This window comes from Quercus lobata, chromosome 6, assembly GCF_001633185.2.
Source record: "Quercus lobata isolate SW786 chromosome 6, ValleyOak3.0 Primary Assembly, whole genome shotgun sequence".
NCBI classification, from domain to species: domain Eukaryota; kingdom Viridiplantae; phylum Streptophyta; class Magnoliopsida; order Fagales; family Fagaceae; genus Quercus; species Quercus lobata.
Genome location: NC_044909.1, coordinates 19,174,485 through 19,191,246, shown reverse-complemented (window position 1 = coordinate 19,191,246; position 16,762 = coordinate 19,174,485). Strand labels below are relative to the sequence as shown.

General features: G+C 33.1%; 2 protein-coding genes across 2 annotated transcripts; one reads left to right on the top strand and one right to left on the bottom strand.

Annotated features, from left to right (window-relative positions):
• Window positions 1-202: 202 nt before the first annotated feature.
• Window positions 203-2,853, top strand: LOC115993865 (polyubiquitin-like). The gene is made up of 2 exons (XM_031117846.1): window positions 203-404; window positions 1,656-2,853. The coding sequence occupies exons 1-2, from the start codon at window positions 234-236 to the stop codon at window positions 2,544-2,546; spliced, it is 1,062 nt and encodes a 353-aa protein (XP_030973706.1). The 5' UTR covers window positions 203-233; the 3' UTR covers window positions 2,547-2,853.
• An 8,827-nt stretch (window positions 2,854-11,680) lies between these two features.
• LOC115993752 (metalloendoproteinase 2-MMP-like) lies at window positions 11,681-12,622 on the bottom strand. The gene has a single exon (XM_031117725.1). It carries the CDS (start codon window positions 12,620-12,622, stop codon window positions 11,681-11,683), a length of 942 nt encoding a protein of 313 aa, XP_030973585.1.
• Window positions 12,623-16,762: the final 4,140 nt, after the last annotated feature.

Here is a 16,762-nt window from a genome sequence, read left to right as displayed (position 1 = left end):
TATGTAAAACTTTATTATCTAAATTTTAAGAAATTTAAAGTACTACTCCTTTCTTGTTAAAAAAAAAAAAAGAAATTTAAAATTCTATTACAAAAAATTGAAAAATTGATAAATAGGTGATTTCGAATTGTTTCTCAAAAAAATAAAATAAAAAAAAGAATTTGTTCAAATAATAAAATTTCTTATAACCAAATCAAAACCCATCAAAACTACCACACCACTAAGTAAAACCTATGCAGAAGAAAGATAGGGACCTTTTTATCTCTCTTGGCTTCAGCGACTCTTTGCATGCCGGCACTTCTCAGTTAGAAGTGTTTAAGGTTTTATATACGCTCTCAATGGCACCACCGAGTAGTCACCGGCACTCATCACACAGTCTCCAGTTAAACCCGCACGATGAAGAGGTTTTTTTTTTTTTTTTTGATTAAACTCATTTATGTGTTAAGAAGCTATCATCATTGTCTCCGAAAACTTTGGTTGCTGAATTCTATTATCTGTTTTGGGATATCTTGGTTGGTCAAATTGGTCGGGGCGATCTTGGGTTTAGACACTATTTGATGTATTGAATTGCTTTGTGAATCAACTAGCGTTATGTTTGACTTTGCTTCTATATGCAATTTTTAAGTTAAGAAGATTCTTATAGGAAGATAGTTCTGTTGCTAATCAAGGGGAGGCGTAGATGGGGTGTATACTGTATACCACCCCCTATGTGGGGGGAGGGGACATTCAAACATAGGTTCTTCCCATGGGAAGAATGAGATGATATCACTAAATCACAAGGCTCTTGGTGGGATTTAAAGGTATTAGTGCCAAACTCATTTGAAAGGAGTACTCTAAACTGCAAGGTAATTTAGACACTTACAAGCACACATCCTTACTCATTAGCGATCAAATCCCATCCACTTAGTCTCACTCTCACATTGCCAATTTGAGAGTAAAGATGTTAATTTAGTTATAACCCTCTAAGCTACCTTAGAGGTTACAGACTTAGAGTGCTCATTTTGAGGGATAATTATGTAATGCATTTGGCATATTCATCATCTCGCACTGCACATAGAGCCGACACGATTGAATGCTCAAAAAGATGATGCATATGTTGGATTAATAAGATGCCTTCTCCTTTTGAGGTGAGTTTGGGGATAATACCTATAAGCCTCATCCCCTCATCTTAAACTATATGTGATGAATACATAAAGGTGACCCTTTGAGTCAAATTTAAATGTGATATTGGTTTTTGGCATGTTTTTTGAAGAACTGGTGCATCTTAAATGGTGCCTGAGACATTGCTCACTGATTAAAGAAAAAGAATTTCTGGACAGCTTGGTTTCCTTATAAGATTTAACTGTGTTTGTTGCATCTATAAACCAAAAACATTAGCTAAATAGCTAGTGGACCCTTAATTTAACTTGTTAGGTTTGTAGATTTGTTGGTTCTTACTATTCTCAGTTTCTCTCTCAACAGTGCCTTATTTGCCTGTGGTGGTTATATGGACTTTACACAATGCATTTTCTTTCCTTTTGGGTGGTAGTTTCTTCTTCTGATTTGTTCGTTTGTTCTTTTCGGATAGACTGCTGGTGCTGTGTATCAATTTTCCCCCATTGATACTCTTTGTGAAACTTCCATGCCTTAGTTTCTTCTCCTTTGCTTTTGCTCAGATTGATATATACTTGAAGCTCATTAAAACAGTAGCTGTGAAGGTAAAAAAATCAGAGACAATTAAAAATCTAAAGACAATGTTTTGGGAGAAGGAAGGTGTTCCAGAAATCTCTCAGGAGCTCTTTTTTGCTGGTGATCAGCTCAAGGATGACAAGACACTACTGGATTGTGGCATTCCAAGGAACTCTACTCTCCATCTTTTTATTCAAGATTCATTTGTGATGAAAATCTATGTCAAAATACCATCAAACCAGAAAACCATTGTGGTTGAAGCGAAGAAACAATATACAGTTCAGAACATTAAGTCCATGATACAGGCTCTGGAGGGGATACAGCCAGATCAGTACAGTCTGTTCCATGCTGGAAAACTCCTTGAAGATAACCGGACTCTTGCCTCGCTCAACTTACAGAATGTGTCAACTCTTAATTTGATTTTTAATCCAAAAGATGTTTTGTTAATTTATGTGAAAGCACCAAGTGAGGAGACATTTGAACTTGATGTTAAGTTGTTGCACAAAGTTTGTGATGTGAAAGCAATACTTGGGAACTTGCTGAGTTCCCCTGTTGAAGATTGGGATCTAAGTTATGCTCAAAATCGACTTGAGGACTGGAACACTTTGGCCCATTATGGAATTGAGGAAAAATCAATCCTAGGGTTGTTGCCTGCTAAAATTCAGATATTTGTCAAGCCACATTCTGGGAGCAGTATAGTTCTTGAAGTGCAGAGGTCGGATATTATTGGTGATGTAAAAAAAAAGATTTTTGACAAGTTGGGTACACCAGTTAATGCTCAGAGGCTTGTGTTTGCTGGAAAAAGGCTCCTGGATGATCGGAATTTGGCTAGTTACAACATCCAAAAGAACTCCACTATCCTAATGGTGAAGCTATAATGCTGCTTTAGAGTATTTTCTATTGCAGCGCCGAAGGTTTGGCCTTCAATTAGTAGTCATATAGACTATAGTGAAGGGTAGTATTCATTACTCTTTGTGTTATCCGGTGAAGCGTTTATGTTTTGCAGGGTGATCATAATGATGTAGTAACTTAGAACCTAGAACTACTCATTCCAATTTGGTCTTTTTGGATGATGTAAATATTTTAGCTTAGATGATGGGCAATGGCATCAATCATATCTCTAGTAGCTGTTCGCATTGATGCATTTGTACCCAGGAATGGCTAGTAATATTATTTCAAGGTAAAATTTTAAATGTCCATGTGTTTCTGAGGTTCTATTACTTTGGTAAATATAATTTTTCCTTTTTGTTAAGTCGTACTCTATATTTAAGATAACTTATAAAATCAACATCCAATCTCATTCTCATCAATGTGGGGCAAAGCCCACTAAGAATATTTGATTAATCCTTCGATACAAAGCATAGCTCCTTATGTGTAGCATCTTTCCCAATTAAATTCAAACTCATGATTGCATTGATTAATGAAGCACAAATAATGTTATCTTTTTCAAGAATAATTAAATTCAAGGTAGTTATATGTTTGAATTTAATTGGAGAATCTAATGTAGTGCATCTAAGAAATTGTAATATTAAGGGTATCCACGAGTCAAGTCGGATCAGGTTTGGGGTGCACTTGGCACTCAATCCGACAACTTCAGGTGCTGAATTGTGCCACATGTTGTCAACTTTAGTTGCATCTTCATTCCATGGAATAGTTACTCTTTAAGAATAGCCACTCCTTGGACAAAATGAGCTTCTGCCATTTTCGGGTAAATTAATTAGCTTTATACCCTCTTTCCCAAACTAAATAGGGAAATATCCCTCTTTTAAAACTCGATTTATGATAAATCGAGTTAAAAAAAAAAATTTTTGAAGCCCTATAGTGATGTTTTAATGAGCCTATAGTGACATTTTTAAGACATATAGTGACGTTTTTTAACTTGACTTCAATAAAATAGAGTTATAGGCAATTTTTTTTACCTATAACTCGATTTCATTGAGGTCTAGTTAAAAAACGTCACTATAGGTTTTAAAAAAGGTCACTATAGGCTCCTTAAAACATCACTATAGGGCCTAACTCAATTTATTATAAATCGAGTTTTAAAAGATGGACATTTCTCTATTTAGTTTGGGAAAGAGGGTATAAAGCTAATTAATTTGCCCGAAAAGGGCAGAAGCCCATTTTGTCCGCCACTCCTTAACTCTAATGCTGTTCCTTCTGTTTTATGTAACAAACAATCTCTTATGCCCGTTTATGTCGATCAAAAATTAAGTCAATATACAAGTTTTTCAAATTAAGTTCTCATCTAGAATAACCTTTAGAATCTCAATAAGAGCTTCAAGGAAAAGGATTTATTGGAAATGACGTATTTCCTTTGCGTATTCATCTAATAAATACATAATCTTTGGGAATATAATCGAAGATAAAATTGAGCAAAATGCCTTTGAGATTCCCATTGTAGAGTAGAATTCACTTCGTTGTAGTCAAAGTGAGACAGTCTTTTATGGGATTGTAGAATTTCTTCTTAAAAAGATGTTCGAAAAATTTAAGCACCCGTTTATAGAAAGTTTTTATTTATTTACTATTTTTTATGACAATCTCCTCATCCAAATGCCAAGGCTTGTTTGGAATATGTAGGATGTAGAAGAGACAGTAATGACCTTCTTAGAACATTAAAAGTGCCTGAAATCATGGCGCTGCAAGATAAAAATGCACTAGTAGAAATCATTTGGGCGGCGAAGTTAAAACTATAAGAAATTTGATAGGTTGAATGAAAACGGTCTTCTAATAAATAGTCATCGCTTTGCTATGAGGTGCGCCTTAATTTTGGTGAATTCCTTCGTTTAGGTCCAAAAACAGTGATTTTTCCATTTTTAATAATTTTGGTTTCCTTAATAACTTTTTGCTCTAAAGTCATAATAAGGTCCCGCTTGTTTTGTGACAACCCCTTAAGTTCAGTAATTTATGATTTTGCATTTAACTCAATGTTACCATTTTTGGTAAAATTTAGTATTTTGCCTCATGATTAGTGCGAATTAGGGTTTTGGAGAGTTTCCTAGTCATCTTAGGGTTTTACCTTTTCAATATATATATGTTTTGTAGCATCTAAAGGCAAAGCAGATTATTATTAATAAAATTCAGAGTTTTTCTTTATCATTTTCTCTGATGGATTCCAGACCTATCATCTTATGGATTCAAGGAACCCTTCGTGGATTTGAGGTTTAATACCAAAAATTAACGGTTTAGTTTTTGTTCCATCTAAGAGAGTATTGTACGTGCTTTCTTCAGACTTTCATGACATCAATGTACATTAATTATAGCAAGCTTGAAAAAACAGATAAATTTGTTCAGTACCAAAAAAAAAAAAAACTACATTGTGAACTCTTGTATGCTTTAAATTAGGTTGTGGAGCTGTTGTTCCATGGTGGTCAATTCTAGTGGTTATGAGCTTTTGACAGTTCTGGTATGTTTGGCATCCATTAACCAAGTGTGGACCATGTAAACTTTCTCTAGGAAATTGGTAATTAGCCTCAAGTTGCCACAGATGGCATCAATTGATGGAGTATAAGTGATTATATGGTTAACTCAGGATTAGGACGGCCCAACAAACTGCTTGCATAAAGGAAAATCTGATTATTCAAGCAGTACGAGTGTGATTAGTTGTGTCAATTTTTGATATGACTCACGAAAATGACATGAACACGACATAGATTTTTACAAGTTAAGGTTGGGCCTTAGCGGGTATGGGTCATAAATGGGTCAACTCGAAAGCAACATGCTAATAAACGTGTCAATAAGCGTGTCAACTTGCGTGACCTGCAATTGAAAAATTTGATATGCCAATTTATTCGTGTTAACTCGAAATGACCAATTTAACATAACCCAATTAACTTGTATAACAAATAAATATTCCTTTTATTTTAGATTTGTGAGAGACTGTGCCCCCGACCTGTTTTTTGGTTTTGGGTCAAATCCACGTGAATGGGTGGAGTTATGTTATTGTCTCTTAGAATGGAGGTTCGATTGATTATATTTTTCCCTTTAGATTAAGGGTTTTATAATGGAGTCGTCATTTACTTAATTATTAGAATAAATAAGAAAACCAAAATTGAAAAATTCATCATTTTGTTGATTTAAGAATGAATGTACATTGATCATAAGAAATTACATGACTTTGGTCCTAGATACAATCTAAGATAAAGTACATGGCTTTGTTTCCTAGTGAAAATTACATGGATAAGCATTGATTTATCAACCCTTAATCTAAGTTCGGAGGTTATGTTACAAGATGGGAAGGTCTGAGGCATCCACCTTGTCTAGTGAAAGTGGTCTTTTAGACTATGGTGGCCAACGTTCATATCATATCATCCAATATGTTATCAATCAATTTGCATGTTGAATTTAACGTGTGTGCATATGATAAACCCTAATTCCATTTATTAATCATTGTATTTGGATTGAAAAATAAATTCTAGTGAATGTGTGTGGATGGCGATATCCTAGATTCAAGGATTTGAGAGAATTACGAAACTAACATGTTTTTCATATTTTTGATGTGAATTTAAGATCAAAGCTAGTGCCATGCATAAACATGTGATAAACAGCCAAGAACATGTGAAAAACGCATATGAACATTTAAGAATATTCAAACATATTCAAGGAGTTTAAATAAAAACTAGTATGCTCTAATCTTAATCTTATCATAGTAATATAAAAAGCAAATTAGGGAAAGGGATTATACCTGCATGCATGATCCACATCCATTTAGTGGAGGAGGAGGCTCTTGGTGGAGGTCCTAAGAGTGGAGTAGAAAAGAAGAACTAGGAGAGGGAGAGTGAGTCTCACTCAATACCTTAAGTCTCAAGAAGATCAAGATATGACAAGACTACTCTACTTCACTAGAACTCAAGAGAGGAGAAGAGAGGGTGTTTCTGTGTGCTATGGAATGGAGGAGAGGGGGAAGGGGTTTATATAGTAGTGATGAAGAGAATATGAATGAAATGTCATTTAATGAGGGTTGACAAATGATCAAAGAGAATCATGAACCTAGACCCTATTTTAGTATTTAGAGAAAGTTGGTGTATTAAATTTGGAGGTTGGTGGGAGAGATGAGCAAGCAAAATGTCTAAAATCTCAGTTTTTCCTGTAGCTCCTATAACAGTTTTCAAAACTAATTTCAAAAAATCATATCTTTCTCAATTCTGCCTCATTCTTGTGCTCAAATTGAAACCCCAGATGTCTAGTTTCAAGTAAAATTAACCTCACTCACAGATCAAAAATATTTTGAGAGATATTAATGAAATGGTGAGCAAAGGTCATTTGTTTGAAAATAGTTTCAGCATAATTAATATTAATAGGCCCCGAATTAGTTTCCAATTAACATTAATATGCTTCAATTACTTCTATTTCAGACTTAATCAATTCTAAATTTATCCCAATTAAAAAGATAATTATACAAATTACTCATTGAAAAATTAATGTTTGATTATCTAATTAATCAGGTATGTGAAACCTTACCATAAGAAGTAGTCCTAGTCAATCAATTTATGACACGTCATTGATTTCAAATTGATTATAATTATAACTAATTAAAATCAATTGTTCATAATCATATATAGTCAGACTCAATTTGTGATAGTACATCTTGGCCATTCAAATTTGATTTGATGACAACTTTCAATCTGATGATTCGATTAAGGTTTATGACCAGTCAATTTGATCGTTATAATATCAAGATCATTTTGATGAAATGAAATTAAGGATCTAATGGCCACAATTAAGATGCCTATTTTCAAGGTGAAATTACTCTTTTATCCTCCATGTGAGATTAAATGTATGTTGCAAAATGGGGTGTTAACAAGACTGTTGAAATACCTTTTATATCCAATCTATATTTTTTAACTTAAAAAAAAAGTAATTACAAAAACTTATAAGTGATATAATTGTAAGTTGAAAATTTACAAACTCTTTCCTCTTAGACCCCTAAGTACTTTGTGTATGGGGAGGTGTCAATTCAGTTACAAGGCCCTTGAACTTTACAAACTCTAAATCTCTAAACCTTCATATAAATATTTAATTTGATTTTTTTTTTTTAATTTCAGCCTGTCCTCACTCCCTCTCACTCTCAAACCCTAAACCCTTCCCCTTACTCTAGATAGATAGTACTACATTATGGACTTAATATTTATTAAGTACTTTGATGTTATTTTATACTTTTAGATGATGTGTTTTAAGTATTTGATGTTATTATTTACTTTCAAATTGTATGCTTAATAGGTATTTTTATGTTATGAGTTTGTATTAAATCTGTTGTTTATTAAATTTATAACAGTATTAATAATGTTTTAAGCGGGTTAAATAAATTGAATTCGTGTCAACCCAGCCTATTTAATATTAAGTAGGTTGAAATAGGTTGTGTCACATTCGTGTTAATCCTACACAACACAGCCCGTTTATTAAGTGTGTCAAGTATGCCTTGTCATGTTCACCTACTTCATTAAACTTTCTTGTTAAGGTTGAAGGGTCATGACATGATTATTAAATGGATTGAGTCATTTTGCTGAATATCCATACCTTGACATAACATGAATATGACACGCTAACTTGAATCGACACCCTTAAATGTGATGCCAACCTAAACTTTTTTGATGCTTGACTTAATGCCCACACTATTCACAATTGTGAGAATATTACGGTTGTGATTTTCTCCTACCTCATGAAATTGGAATTCAACTATATTTATAGAGCTCTTGGGTCACTTAATCAGTCTTGTAATTCAAGCAACTATCATGATTTAGGCCGAGGAGGATTCTTTTTCATGCCTTCAAGGGAGAGATTATATATAGGAGTTTTATTCTTGGGTTACATAGATTCTAGGTTTATCCCACTACAAAAAAAAGTCCTATAGCCACATTTTTAAAACGCGGCTATAGCTCATAAAAACGTGGTTATAGGATGATTTGGTTTATAGCGGCCTTTTTTAGGTCGCGTTTACAACCTTGGCCTAAAACCCGTGACTATAGGTCTAAGGGATCCATTTATGACCATTACTCTCGTAAATTCAGATCATATGTTTTGGGAATCATGTTTCCCTATCAGGAGGCCTTCCTTGGTTTTTGGGGTAGTACATATCTTATACTTGTTTGTTGACTCATATGTTTTTTTGGTTTGTAGAGTTATAATTGAGGTCGTTTTTCCACGATGGCTCATCGGACGAGGATCCTAGACGAATACATAATATCCTACTTTTAAAAGATCCAAAATTTTTAATAGTTTTTGATGAGTCTAAGAAAATCAATTGGTTGTCAACCACAATGGACGACGTTAAGTCATTAGCACGCCATCGAAGAAAGATAACCGCTCAATCACATTCAATATATTCATTGACGACCATTACTCAAAGGTATTAAACTCCCATCAAGAAAATAATTATTATACTCAAGGTAATAATCACCTATAATTATGTTCAACAGCTACCTAAGTCATTTATAAAAGAGACAAGCTGCCTCACTTTCTAAGGTATGTTAAAAACTACTACAAAACTACTATTTATATATAAAAAATATGAGTTGATACTGTCCCAAGTATCAGAAGCTCTCCCCCCGAGCACAATTTGGTGGTCTCTTCGATCAATTCTCTTTATTTTGCAGATCCTACAAAATTGTCAAAAATTCTGGATTGGATGAGTGACCAAACTGATGATTTTTAGTATCATCAGTTTTTGTGTAGAAACACCATCATAAAAAATCCTAAAGAAATCATTATTATTTTTTTTATTATAGTTAGAAAAAAATTTTAAAAGCTTTATTTACCACATCACAACAAACAAATCATTATTATTACCACATGAAGAAAATTACAATCAAACATCTTAATGGCCACAATTAAGATGCCTATTTTCAAGGTGAAATTACTCTTTTATCCTCCATATCCTCTATGTGAGGTTAAATGTAGGTTGCAAAACGGGGTATTAACAAGATTGTTCAAATACCTTTTATATCCAATCTATATTTTTTAACTTTAAAAAAAAAAAAAAGTAATTACAAAAACTTATAAGTGATATAATTGTAAGTTGAAAATTTACAAACTCTTTCCCCTTAAGACCCCTAAGTACTTTGTGCATGGGGAGGTGCCAATTCAGTTACAAGGCCTTTGAACTTTACAAACTCTAAATCTCTAAAACTTCATATAAATATTTAATTTGAATTTTTTTTTTTAAATTTTTGCCAGTCCTCACTCCCTTTCACTCTCAAACCCTAAACCCTTCCTCTCACTCTAGATAGATAATACTGCATTATGGACTTAATATTTATTAAGTACTTTGATGTTATTTTATACTTTTAGATGATATGTTTTAAGTATTTGATGTTATTATTTACCTTCAAATTGTATGCTTAATAGGTATTTTTATGTTGTGAGTTTGTATTAAATCTATTGTTTATTAAATTTATAACAATATTAATCATGTGCTTTTTTTAAGCGGTTTAAATAAATTGAATTTGTGTCAACCCAACCTATTTAATATTAAGCAGGTTGAAATAGGTTGTGTCACATTCATGTTAATCCTACACAACACGGCCCGTTTATTAAGCGTGTCAAGTAAGCCTTGTCATGTTCACCTACTTCATTAAAATTTCTTGTTAAGGTTGAAGGGTCATGACATGATTATTAAATGGGTTAAGTCATTTTGCTGAATATCCATACCTCGACATAACATGAACACGACACGCTAACTTGAATTGAAACCCTTAAGTGTGATGCCAACCTAAACTTTTTTGATGCTTGACTTAATGCCCACACTATTCACAATTGCGAGAATATTACTTTTGTGATTTTCTCATACCTCATTAAATTGGAATTCAACTATATTTATAGAGCTCTTGGGTCGCTTAATCAGTCTTGTAATTCAAGCAACTATCACGATTTAGGCCGAGGAGGATTCTTTTCATGCCTTCAAGGGAGAGATTATATATAGGAGTTTTATTCTTGGGTTACATAGATTCTAGGTTTATCCATTTATGACCATTACTCTCGTAAATTCAGATCATATGTTTTGGGAATCATGTTTCCCTATGAGGAGGCCTTCCTTGGTTTTTGGGGTAGTACATATCTCATACTCGTTTGTTGACTCATATGTTTTTTTGGTTTGTAGAGTTCTAATTGAGGTCGTTTTTCCACAATGGCTCACCGGACGAGGATCCTAGACGAATACATCCTTATCCTTATCCTTATACTTCATTAGTATGAATTGATAACTTGCTCTACATAATATCCTACTTTTAAAAGATCCAAATTTTTTAATAGTTTTTGATGAGTCTAAGAAAATCAATTGGTTGTCAACCACAATGGACGACGTTAAGTCATCAGCAAGCCATCGAAGAAAGATAACCGCTCAATCACATTCAATATATTCATTGATGACCATTACTCAAAGGTATTAAACTCCCATCAAGAAAATAATTGTTATATTTAAGGTAATAATCACCTATAATTATGTCCAACAGCTACCTAAGTCACCTATAAAAGAGACAAATTGTCTCACTTGCTAAAGTATGTAAAAAACTACTACAAAACTACTATTTATATATAAAAAATATGAGTTGATACTGACTCAAGCATCGGAAGCTCTCCCTTCGAGCACAATTTGATGGTCTCTTCGATTAGTTCTCTTTATTTTATAGATCCTATGAAATCGTAAAAAATTTTGGATTGGATGAGTGACCCAATTGATGATTTTTAGTATCATCAGTTTTCATGTTGAAACACCATCATAAAAAAATCCTAACGAAATAATTATTATTTTTTTTATTATAGTTAGAAAAAACTTTTAAAAGCTTTATTTACCACATCACAACAAACAAATCATTATTATTACCGCATGAAGAAAATTACAATCAAACATCACTTTCTCGTGTGAGTCGGTGAAACCTTTATTATGCGTCTTGCAATAATCTCTTGCCCTTTTTCGAAGTATGTATACCCTAGTACCCCTAAGGCCATGCATTGGCACTTAATATAACTAGTAGATAGCAAATACTTTATTCTTTACCCGCTTATATTTAGGCTTACACACTCAAAAATTATATAAGGCTTTAATGCCATCAATATCGTCCCTATGCAAACCTTGGGTCACTCCTGGACGTATGTTAGGCCACATGATGGCCCCTTCAACAGAGCTATGATCGAGTCCAAGAAGATGCCCAATTTCATGCAATGCAACAGTCTCCAAGTCAAACGCATTTGGGGCAGCTCCAACACTCCACTGCTCATCTGCATCATAATGGAATCTCCCATCAGTAGGCGCCCAAGCATGTGCTAAGATTCCACCAGCTCCATCAAAAGCGTGCCCATCTCCATGATCCCTCCTGTGGAAACTAACTTTGATATTTGCATTTGTGGGGTCCTGAGCTCTTGAGAACTTGAAGTGTGTGTTGGCAGCCCATGTTTCGAAAGCTTTTGCGACGGGACTCATTGCTTCAGTTGGAGTGCCAGGAAGAAATCCATAGGTGAGATGGTACTTAGAAGATGGCCACTTGGGATTTCCTTGGAAGAAAGTATAGTGAGAGACGGTATGTAAAGAGCCATGGCGGTGATGATGTTTCTTCGAGCGCATCCAATTCGTACCATTGGAGATATCTGCCACCCCACAACGAGGCATCATCATTGTTGATACTGTTTTGGCATCCAAAGTTCCAGTGGCATTGAGATGGTAGTTTAGTTGGTATGTTTTAATGGCAGATTCCAAGAGTTCATCGAAATCATCATCATTGGTATGAGTGTGATTTTTGGAATGGTTATAGCTCAAATAACCAAAATTTTCGAGGTAGGCTTTGAGGTTATGGATGCCTTTGACCTGTTCTCCCTTGTGACATCCCTGAAGATGTTTGAGAAACTCGAAGGGTGATGATTTTTTGTCATGGATGTTTCGTGAAGTTGCATGCGAGTGGAGAGGAAGGAGGAGGAGAAGGAGGAGGAGAGTGAATGAAAACAGAGAAAAAGCTTTATTATAAGCCATGACTAAGAAAGTTTGAAGTTAAGCTAGAACTTTTTTTTTGAGCAGATGTTAAGCTAGAACTTGATGTTGCAAAAGTGTCATAGTTTGGTTGCTATTTATAGATTATCAAGTAGAATCTAAGACGGTGTGTAATTGTGTGAATGCAGGTTGATAAATCTTTTGCTAAGTCAGTCGTGTATTAACCGGTATGACTTGTACTTGCTAATTAAATTTAAGGGTACATTTGGATACAGCTGAAAATTGAAAATCGAAAACACTGTAGCAAAATAATTTTTAAATGTGTAAATGGTACCGTGAGATCCATTTTTAATATATTGAACCGTGCGTAAACATTGCACAATGTCTCCTGTACAGTGTAATCCACATATATAAACAGTATAATTTACTGTTTATAAGCTAGATGCACTATCCATGCAGCTAGATGCACTATCCATGCACTGAAAAAAGAAAAGAAAAAAGAAGAAGGCTGAAACGCAGATGCAAATCGTTTCAGCTATCCACACCTAAGATTGAAAGACTTCCAATTCTTCGGTCAAAGTATAAGTTGATCTTACATATATTAATTACAGGCCAAGTCTCCACGCAAGCATACGTTGATCAGCGGTATATTAAAATAATAAAAGGAGACCAATTCTCTAATATTTGGGTCTTAACGAATACCCTTGGACTGGACTCTCTGCCATACATTATATAGTCTCCAAATTGATTGGGACAAAAAAATGATTAGCGTAAACTGCGGGTTGGGAGAGTGTGTAAAATATGCAGTGCAGTTGATTACGGGAAAACTTTCTTGAAATTCCATTGTTTTTATTAATTATATATTTTTTCTTCTTTACAAAATTCTAGTTATATTGACAGGAAATTGCTACATGAAATTAAAAACAAATTCGAAAAACAAAGCTGCAATATTGTAATCTAACTTTATACCTCCTACATATATTGTTTTCCGAAAAATGTGAATCTATCTTATTATTTTCTTAGCATTATTTCAAATATTATGTGTTAGGGTCATATTTTTTATGTAATTGACTAATTTTTTGATAAAACACACTTTATTTGTAATTGGGTAAATTTAAATTGGGTTTAATACATTAAGAAATATGTTATTCAAACATATCAAGTGTTAGTATTAGAGACATGAAGATTGATTCAAGAAATAAGTGAAGAAAAACTATTTTATTAAAGTTCGATAGATAGCTCGACAGATAGCTGCTATTGAGACTAAATGGGAAGCTCGATACAAGCTTGATCTATCGAGAATTATAATTTTAGAATTTCCAAATCTGAAATTTGGCCCATGCTGATGTTTTTTTTTTTTTTTTTTTTGTGAGAAGCTATTGAGTTTGTATGCCATAGGGTTTTGCAATCAAGTTCTTCTTGATCTTCATTGTTTATGAAGTGAAAAGTTTTGCAGCCAACAAAAATCATTCAAGTTGCTGGAATTAGTCACGTATTGAGATCTGTGCAAATGAGTTAGTAATAGATTGGAGATTTGTGTAAAGGAAAGAAGACTACTATAAGATCAAGTCCAATTGGGTATTGGAGTAAATGTTCAACTGTAGGTTGGTATTTTGGGATAAGCCAGGGTAGTGGTAAGATTTCTCATACTTGTAATTGCTTGATTATTGATTAGTGGATTCTTGAGAGTGGTGACTTTAAATTCACTCGGTGAGGTTTTTACCTTGTGAAAAGTATTTTCTACTTGTTAAAAAATTACTGTGTCAATTAAATTTCCACTGCATTTAGTTTATTTGGTTATTTGTTGGTGCTTCCACGATTTGCATGTAATTTGACCTAATTAATCAACTTGGGTAATTGAATTAATTAACCGGGGTTTAGCTATCTTAAGCCAACAATATGTGAAGATCATAGACAGAAGGAAATCATTGTTTTAATAAAGATTAAAATCCAAAAAATGAAAATTCCTCCAATTCACCATGTGGTAACTTAGTGCATGTTTGGATTGCACTTATCCACGTTGCGTTTTTCTCCTTCACGTTTTGTCCTTTTTTTTTTTTTTTTTACTTGAAGTTGGTTTCACGTGGGGGACAAACCTGCCAGTGGGTCCCGTGCACAGTGCACGGGACCCACTAGCACTTGGACGGCCACATATTGGTCTGAAATAGCACTGTTTGTGGGTCCTGTGCACTGTTCACGGGACCCACAAACATCTTTTTTTACCTAAATTTTAATTAAAAATGGGTCCCACGGTACTATTCACACATTTAAAAATTATTTTGCTACAGTGTTTTCAGTTTTCCGTTTTCAGTTTTCAGTTTCAGCAAAAATAAGTTGTATCCAAACAGACCCTTAGCTTTGTTTGTTTTGCTATAAAATATTTAGTTGTAAAATGTTTTCAACTAGAAACACTTTCAATGAAAATGTTTTCTTTTCTAGTGTTTGGTTGGATACCTAAAAATGCTTTGGAAATCACTTTTTGGTGTTTGTTTTGTTGTTTAAAAAAAAAAAAAAAAAAAAAAATCCTTCAATTAGAAACAAATGGAAAACGTTTACAACCATAAAATTTAGTAAAACAATTTACAAATTTTTACACAAACTTTCGGTCAATGAAAAACATTTTGCAAGTTTATTGACCACATTTTACAAGCAAACAAACCCCTAAAATTGTCAAACATTTTCCAAATAACATTTTACTGCGCAGTAAAAGGAGTGTTAAAAGACTATCTACGTGTGCTCTTAATCACATATCTATTTTATATTCATATGACTTATTTTTATCTCCAAACTAGTTTACAAGAAAGTTTTGTCCATCTATTATTATTATTTTTTCTTTCTTCTTTTTTCTCCTTTTGCTACTAAAACCTCTACCCTTTTAGGATCTAAAAGGAATAAATTTGAGATAAATAAATGGAAGTACACATATAGAATTTGTATTATATTTTGGGATTGGGAGAGTTTAAATATTAACAATTGGAGGAGTTTCTTTGTGGGAGATTTATTCACCATGTTGGGACACCCCTTAAAACACAAGCTTAACCTAATGAGTTTAAGCTTAATTTTATTAAATTAACCAATCATTTTTTTCATCATTGCTTGATGTGCAATACCATCACGTTACACCCTCTAAGTCTAGGGTCACTTCTAAATTGGTGCATCTATTTTCAAAACTTGTAATTTACAACATTGACTTTCAAACTTGCAATTTACATGCTCTATTATTACAAAGATGTCAATTTTCTATCCAGAATGATGTTTTTTCTTCGGCAAATGGCAAGAAGTAATGGTCAAGGGTGTAAATTGTATGTTTCAAAAGTTGAAGGATAGATTTATAAGTAACCAAAACTTAAAAGAGTGTAAAGTATATTTTAGCCCATAATTTAAGATTGACAAACTTCCTAGAAGTAGGGCAATAGATCAATTCTTCACTTGGAGTATAAGTTAATCTTAGATTTTATATTCCAATACAAATTCTTGATACCACTTTTTGTGTTCTATGTTATGTTCTACCAATATAAAATAACTAAATTTTAAAATAGAAAAACAATTCAAATGCATGCTATCATCTATATATATTAAAAGCCAAAACTCAAAGAAAATCAAATTAGAATCCAAATTGAATTTTAATTGGAGTCCAATTGTGCACCATGTGCCCCATTTAATTTTTAATTTATGTGTCAAGTGAATTATTGAGTGTAAAAATTGAAAAATCAAATTCAATTATATTCTAAATTGGATTTCATTTGGAGTTCAAATCCAATTAAATTCTAAATTGAATTTCATTTGAATGCAAAAACCGAAGAATCTAAATCTAATTAAATTATAAATTATATATATATATATATATATAGTATGATAAACCATTACATTTTTTAAAAATCTATAGTTTAAAAAATATGTAAGCTAATACCATGTATAATTTCAACATTTTTAATATATAAATATAAAAATGTATAATTTGAACTGTGTAATTGTGATTTCTTTTAATTGTATACCATAATTGGTGGAACATAATGTAGAGTACAAAAAGTGAGTCAAAAGGATGTGTTTTCAACAATTCTCTAGTTAGGTCTTACTTCTTAGGGCCAAAATGGCAAAATACTCCTTTCGCTCAAAAGTTTCAGCAAAATGCCCCTGTTTTAAAACTATTTAGGGATATACCCCTGTTTTGAAACTTGATTT